Source organism: Vidua macroura, chromosome 6, assembly GCF_024509145.1.
Source record: "Vidua macroura isolate BioBank_ID:100142 chromosome 6, ASM2450914v1, whole genome shotgun sequence".
In the NCBI taxonomy this organism is placed as follows: Eukaryota; Metazoa; Chordata; class Aves; order Passeriformes; family Viduidae; genus Vidua; species Vidua macroura.
The window spans coordinates 33,981,718-33,989,554 of NC_071576.1; the positions used below are offsets into that span (position 1 = coordinate 33,981,718).

Here is a 7,837-nt window from a genome sequence, read left to right on the forward strand (position 1 = left end):
TACATGCCAAAGTATTTTCAGATTTAATAATCTTAAGTGTACTAATTTATTTCTGACCTACAGTGTTTTGAAAATTACTATTCATTATAAAAGAAGCATGTTCTGATGTTAGCAGATTGAATTTATTCCTGGTCACTATAAATTCTAGAGTTAGTAGGTCTAATCTCCAACCTGTATTTGTGCTGAGAAGCTTAACACCCTCACCCAGTTTCTTTCTAAGAATTTATATCCCTTCAGTAATTTGATTCCCAGCCTTCAGCAGCTATTACTTACCGCTTAAGTAAAGCTATTTTCATTAAAGCATTACTATAGACAGTCACTTTGCCTCAGATTCTTTTCAGCCAGTGCATTTGCTATGAGATCCATCAGAGACTATTGATGTATATTAGGAAGTGCATTGGAGAGAATTGCATTCCTCTGTCAATCCCATAACCGCTCTTGGTTGAGTGAAATCTGTAACAGTCTGTTCCTACAGCAGGCAAACCCTAAAGGCATGGAGTACCAAACCAGCCTTTCTTTTCTACCTGCTCTATTTTTTGGTCTGATGTGTCCTCCAATCCAAATCTTTTCAGTACAGCAAAATTAAAAAAAAATCAGCATTTAAGATAGATGGAGGCAGATATACCTTACAGTGTGGGCAAACAGTTAAGTCTTTATCTTCTGTAAAGAGAAAATTAAGTTTGGGGCAGATTTTCATGGGAGCAATCTGCTTTGCCTATTCCTTTCTTGGAGGAAAATTGCAAGCAGACTAATTCAAGGGGCCTGTGGTGTGATACATTCAGCCTGCTCTTATCCATCACCAATTCCAGAGCAGACACACCTATATACAAATGTCTCGTAGAGAGATCAGCTGCACAGTGCAAGAGGGTTGCAGTGTTTCCCAAAGATGCCCAAGGAAAACAGTACCAAGACTAAGCCAGAATTTGAGCTGTTCTGTAATACAGGAAACAACTGCTGGTTCAGTCCACGTGACCTTTCAAGCCGTATCCCTTGGATAACAGAGAAAAAAAGATTTGTGTTTTTTGGCAGGAACCCCAAAATTGAGGACTCAAGTTTAACTAAAGGGTAGATTTTTATTTCCCATTAAGACATCTCAAGGACATAACTGAATGTAAAAAACCCACAGAGGGGCACATACAGCAAATGTGGTGAAGTACAATGTGAACAGCCCCAGGGGTTCAAATAAGGTAGGACCATTAGCAAACTGGAGGAAAAAAACCCAAAACTCTGCTGAAGATGTTGTACTTTCTTCTCCATTTACACTGAAAAAAAATTGAAATCCAACAAAATCCTTGTATCTCTAAAAATACAATCAGTCCTGGCTAACAAGTTTATCAAGATGGCAACAGGATGACTATAATACAAAACGTTCACTACTACACTCTGTACACACCTGTTGTCCAAACCCTCCCCAAACCCGTGTAGCAATGGTGCCCCCATTATTTGCTTGCTTGCTGGGCCTGCCTGCGGAGGAGAACGTAGATCTTCTCCTTTATCCAGTCTTTGTTGTACGGTTGGTATGTCTGAGTATCAGCACGGTAACTGCAGAGGAAACAAGAAAGAAATGTTAGTCTGCTCTGTAGTACATCTACCAGAAGGACTTCACAAACAATTAATTGTCCTCAAGTGTATGAGGTAGAATGTGGTGTACAGAAGGTAATATCAGAAGTAGATGGGAATTGCCACTTATCAAATGGATTTATCCTATTCTCTAAATAACAGTTGTCCAAGAGATCAGACTGAACCCGAAACAAAACTAGATGCTCCAAGCACTACTGAGTGACTGGACCACTGTGTTCACATTTTAATTCATGCATTTAATTACTTAAGGGAGACAACAAGTAGAGAATCTTAGTATTCTAGAGCTCAGCCTGCAGAAGAATAGTTCCACCAGGAAACAATCTAATTTGTCTTAATGAGTCAAACACTTCTTCAACATTACTTCAAAGAGTTATTTAAGTTTTCAAGTTTCAACTTCTGTGTGGAATTTTTTTTTAAATTATTAAGATCAAATTTTTCCAGGAGTAAAGGCGGACTCACAGATGGATGACAAAGGATTCTTGCCAGTTGGTACTGAGGACAAGCTTACATCTAACAAGGATACTTCATAAAAAGCAAACTGAAAACAAGAACCCACAGATGCATTTCTTTGCTACTCAAGGATAGTTGATAAAAGCAGTCCATTTGCAAGGGCCAGAGAATTCAGTTACTCAGGGCATGTTGAATTAAAACAGAATGAGACTAAAAACCAAAAGCAGTCTGAGAGAAGTTCTGTGTAGGCTCCTGCCCTCCTTTCTCTCTCAGTCATTAAAGCTGAATATTTTGTTCATGAAGATGGTACTTTCACTGAATGACTCAAGAACTACTAAAGTCCTGGTCAGTCTTTAAATCTTGATATACTTTTATTTCTGATAAGAAGGGTGAGATGGACAGTGGTAAGAAGGTAAGTAAAAATCCCAATTTAACTAATTCCAGAACATTTTATAGTTCTAACCTAAGGAAAAAACCCTAAGCATGCTGTTTCTAAGGAAATCTTACTATGCAAACCCCAGCATGATTGGATCAAGGCCAAACAAACAGCTTCAGTGTATGTTCACACAGCAGTGGTTCTAGTGCAATGTAAGAAATGCTTGTTCAGGAAAAGTTACTTATTTCTACCCTCTATCCCCAAATCCTTTCACAATGCTACACAGCAAGAGCAGACATCAAGTACTTCAGGAAATTTCCGTGAACACAAAACATGTCTATTACACCTTGTGCTGTGTGTGCCATCTGGTGGAAAGCTATAAGCTGAAGTAGAATTTGGCACGACACTGATTTTAGAAGCCTAATTAAGAAAGGCACAAGACTATCCTAGAAAACAGTTGCTACCTCCTAAATCAAGAGGCTAGTTTCAGTCTGTTAGATAAACTTTCATGTTGCTGTGTCTTGATCAAAACAAACTTTTGGCTGCAATGCACTTCTGTAGCCTTCTACCCTACCGCAAGTACTGCCTTCAGCTGAAAAGAATTCTGTAACCATTCTGCCTCCTGAGGAACTGGACCAACAGCACAAAGGGAAATTTAAATAGATTCTAGTAGTAATAGAACAGTCAGCTGTATTTAACTGCAGGATTTCAGTCAGTTTCAATATGAGTAAAATCCAAGAGGAACCATTAGTTTCTAAGCCTTCTTTAGAGGTACCTTGTATCTATACACTTAATTGGACTGGGCAACTTGCTAGCTGCAATACAGTTACTGCTAAAAACCACACAGAACAGCATTATGTTAAACTCACATAGAAGAGTTTAGAGGGAAGACTTCTGACTTTCCTAAGTCACTGAAATGGACTTGTACAACTGAACTTACACAAGACAGCTGAGGTCTGCCAAGTCATCAATGAAGTCAAACAACTGGCTGATATCATATGTAATGGATGGACTGTTGGGATTCATTCTCTTCAGATGCTCTTCATACATTTTACAGACTCCTACAGAGAAACAAGATTAACCATGCAATATTAAAAGACTGTATGAACTGAAACTGTTTCAGCTCTTGATCCACAAATAAAAGTTTAGAGACTACCACCGTAAAAACAATCTAATTTTCTAGAGCTGAAATACTTTTGTTCCTAGCAATTCGCATTGAAACATAATACTATAAAATCAGGTAAGATGCATGGAAAGAGAAGTTTTCCTCATCTAGGGGAAAAAAGTTTTAGTTCTGTCAAATATGTAACTTTTCATGCAGTAAGCTCCAATGGACATCTGGAACTCCTTCTAATAATTTTAAGACAGCAATTAGAACATATATTCCTACTGCACAAACACCTCAGAAACAGAAGAATTCTTAAGAATGATCATTCTTGATCCAAGAGTCAAACAAGGTATTGAGGTAAGAGTGACAGCACAAACCTGTATATACATTTAAAGCGCTTTCATTTATTTAAACTAGTCCACTAATAATTCAGATACATTTGAGAAGAATGTAATATTAAAATGAGCACAGAGACTTTACATGGTCTTTGTTATACTTTTGTTTGCCTCACAAAACCTCCTGCAAGATTAATGTTAAGTGAACTACAGCTCTAATATGTCAATCTTTTTTCCATGTTCATTATGTGTATCAAAGTTTTGCAGGATCTTTACTCTGGCACATGTGCCACGAGACTGCAAGTTATGCATCAATTGCACACAATCCTTTAGTTAATATATTATTTCCAGCAGCAATCTTTGCCTTACAGTGCTAAGAAAAGAATAGTGAGAATTAAGTGCTGATCCTGCAATGAAGTAAGTCTGCTGCATGAGTCCAGAAAGAATATTGTCTACTCTCCCAAACTGGATGTGGTTTCATCTAGTTAAATCAAAACCAGACATTTAATAGAAAAAGGAAGTTTTAGAAACAAATAATAACTAGTTTTTAATTTGCTAGAACATTAGTAAGCTAAAAGCATGAGGGTTTCTGTGAATTACCTTTTAAAAACATGAAGACAACTTATTTTCTTATTAAGTTTGTGAATATGTCAAAAAGAGGATTTTAACAATAGTTTTTAACTCCCGTGTCTGCATCCACCCACCTTCCATGCATTCATTCACGGATTCATAATCAGCATATGTTCTGCCTTCTGGCCTCTTGGTAGGCTGGACAAGTAGAATTGTGTGAGACTGGAAAACAAAACAAACACAAAAATACAGGTTACTTGCACACTTTGAATGTTTTTAGTTTGAATTAAGTTATTTATATGAAAGAAGGAGTAAAATGAAACGTAATAGTAAAATATTAGACTAGCAATCAAGGACACAGACATTTTCCACATAGCATTTACTATTTATATTAGCTGTGTTAATCAGTTTTGTTTTCAACAAGTCCCGTCAATCCTTATGGAACTTTAAAATGTGTAAAATCACCAGTAAAGCAGCTATTGTGTTGAAAAAAAATACCACAGAAACAGTTTCTATTTAGACAGACAATCAAAGCAATAAACTCAATGTATAAGAGCTGTGGCATTACTGCATTTACTTATTTAATTCCAAATGCAAGCTGTTAGTAAAATTTTCAATGCCCCAATTAAAGAGAAAAGAGGGGATCTAACTTAACCACACTGTCAGGTTCACCTGAAAGATTTTAACAGAATTAGCTATTTTGAGTTATCGATTTAACTTCAAGGGAAGTGATACAATAAATCTGCACTTAGCACTCAAGATTATTTCTTGCAAAACAGATGTACTGGTTTTTCCCACTTCAATGAGTTTACTTAAACAGTAATTATGGCACAGAAAACTGTTCCAAATGTTGGAGTCCATAAGCTCGTTTTTCTGCAGGGAAGGCTTAGATGATTGTACACTCTGTGGCTTCCATTATTTCCATAACATTTTTCACTTGGCTACAGCAAGTAATTTGAGCAAAGAAGCAAGATTTTTAAAGTGTACACAATCTGTGATCTCATTAACAGGTTGCATACCACAGAAAGTTTGCAAGCATGCTGCAAATGGCCGTTTCCAGTGCTGCTAATTGGATCCAACGTTTTCAGTGCTGATATATGAGGTGAGTGCACAACACAGAGGCAGGGTAAGATATCATTTGTCTTAGATTAATCAGCAGCTGACAGAAAAATCCTGACCCATACTTTGGAAATCAGTGAAGATACAAATTCAGTGCTCATGAAAAGCAGTGACAGAAAAGAGAAATGACAAATGTTAGAATTTACAGGAAAAAACCCAAACAACAGGACCAATTCTTATCCCGTAACTGACAGTGTTCCCATCCTTGGAATACAGTTTTCAGTTCTTTGTCTCAACACAGCAGTAGCAGATTCTGAGAAGTTCAGGAAAATGTTACACAGAGAAGAAGATGGAGCAAGACTTTATCTAATCAGAAATTGAAAAAAGGGGAATTCTGAGCTGCACACTGTAACAACAAAAATCATACAAAGGAGAGTAGATCATTTAAATCCACTTTCATGTATGCCACAGGATGACTGACTTGAAGGGAATTCCCCAAGGGGGGCTGGTATCTGGCTGTTCCTAAGTGCACTGTACTTGGAACAGGCATGTCTTAGCAGGGAGTCCAAATGACTGGCAAAAATTACCATAAAATAATTTTTCCAGCACTATCATTTTAATTATATGGTCACTGAGGAGTGCTAAATGAATGTATAAATTCTGAAATTACCCAAATAATCAGATTATAGAAACATCAGTAAGCCAGACATGTAAGCCAGTTCCTTCAGAACTTCACAGCAGAAATCATTTGGGCTTCTGACTTTAAGCCATTTATCACTTCAGACACTATACAATATCCATTATCAGATACTGGCCCAGAAAAAAATGTAAATTAATACCACTGGATCACGTGTATTGTAGAATTAATGCTTTTCAAACATTTCTTTGGGAATTTGACATTATTTTACTATAAAGGGAAAAAAAAATTGTTGGATTTGATAAAATTGCTGGTCCTGTCCTGCCTTACCATGTAGGTACAAAAAATGACAAGCTCAGCAGCTTGAAGGAAGTCTCTTCCAACTATTACCTGCCCCGTGAGCCTAGGTGACAGAACCAAAACAAGGGAAGATCCACAAACCTTTCTGCATTAGCACCAGGTTGTCTGGAGAAGCCCAATATGGACTGTTATTGTGATGATACATATGTTGAATTTCTTTGCATTTTCCTTAAAAGCACAGTTGTACTGGCTGCTTTTAAGCAGGACATGGAATGAGACACCACATGGTTTATATTATACCAGTTTCGAACTTCTAGGAAGCGCTTTAGAAATTGCTCCTGCTACTGAAGGCAGAACCCTGTAAAACTGGTTAAGGCAGTGCCAAGAGCCAAACCAGCAGGACTTAAAAGGCTACGCAGCATCTGCCCAGAGGCCTCCACCAATTGTAGTGTATTTGACAATAAAGTGAAAAAAAAAAAGAAAAAAAAAAAAGCCCTGAAACAATAAAAGTGGAAGATAAACGCATATTGTACGGGCAAGATGTGCAGTGATGCAAATACCAACCAGTAGCATACTGCACACACCTAAATGCCAAGCAGAAAAAGTGGTCTAAGGACCACCTTTCATTTTGGCCAACAGGGACAGGGCTTGTAGTTGCTCATCATGGCCGAAGTCAACTGCATTGGAGGAAGTACCAGGTAGATGTGGAACTTCGCTGCAAACCGACAAGCAGCTGTCCTCCCGCTGCACAGCAATAACTTGCTTCAGCACATCTCAATTTATTCGATGAACGCAACAAACCACGTTGGGAGGCTTTGAGCTTCAGCCTGCCATTCCCAGCGCCCACAAACGCAAGCTCCCGCCTTTCCCTCCTCCGAGCCGAGGGGAGGAGCAGGGAAAGCAGCATGGAAAGCGCAAATCAGCCATTTAAGGCCGGCTCGTCCGACGGGCGACTCGCGGGAAAGCGCTGGGTTTCCAGGGGCGCCCTGAGAGGGGGCCGAAGCTGCCGGGGGACAGGGGCGGGAGCCTCCAGCGCACCGCTCCCCGAGCGCCGCCGCCGCCTTTGTGCCCCCGCCCCGTCCGGCCCTGCCCCGCCAAAACGTGCAGCCGCCCGCCCGGGCCCGCACCACCGGCCGCGGCCTTCCCGCCCGCAGTGACCCGGGGAACAGGGAGAGGAGGGGAAGGGAAGGCTGCCCTGGCGGGCGCGGTGCACAGGGAACCCGGCGGTCCCGTCCCGTTCTCACCATGGCGGCTCCGCTCCTTCAGCACCGCCGGGCAGAAGTGGCGCGCGGCGATCCCCCACAGGCCCCCGCGCCCGCCGGAAGCGCCGCCGCGCCAACGGCCGCCACCATAGAGCCGCTCGCGCCAGAGCGCCGCGCGCGCACGCGCCCGCAGCGCCGGCGGCCAGGCTGGCGGGGGCG

The 7,837-nt window shown here is 40.6% G+C and overlaps 1 protein-coding gene across 1 annotated transcript; it reads right to left on the reverse strand.

The window, feature by feature from the left end:
* Positions 1-1,053: 1,053 nt before the first annotated feature.
* Positions 1,054-7,765, reverse strand: ERH (ERH mRNA splicing and mitosis factor). Its single transcript, XM_053979844.1, has 4 exons — positions 7,661-7,765; positions 4,555-4,642; positions 3,348-3,468; positions 1,054-1,542 (listed from the first exon to the last, which is right to left on the reverse strand). The coding sequence occupies exons 1-4, from the start codon at positions 7,661-7,663 to the stop codon at positions 1,440-1,442; spliced, it is 315 nt and encodes a 104-aa protein (XP_053835819.1). The 5' UTR covers positions 7,664-7,765; the 3' UTR covers positions 1,054-1,439.
* Positions 7,766-7,837: the final 72 nt, after the last annotated feature.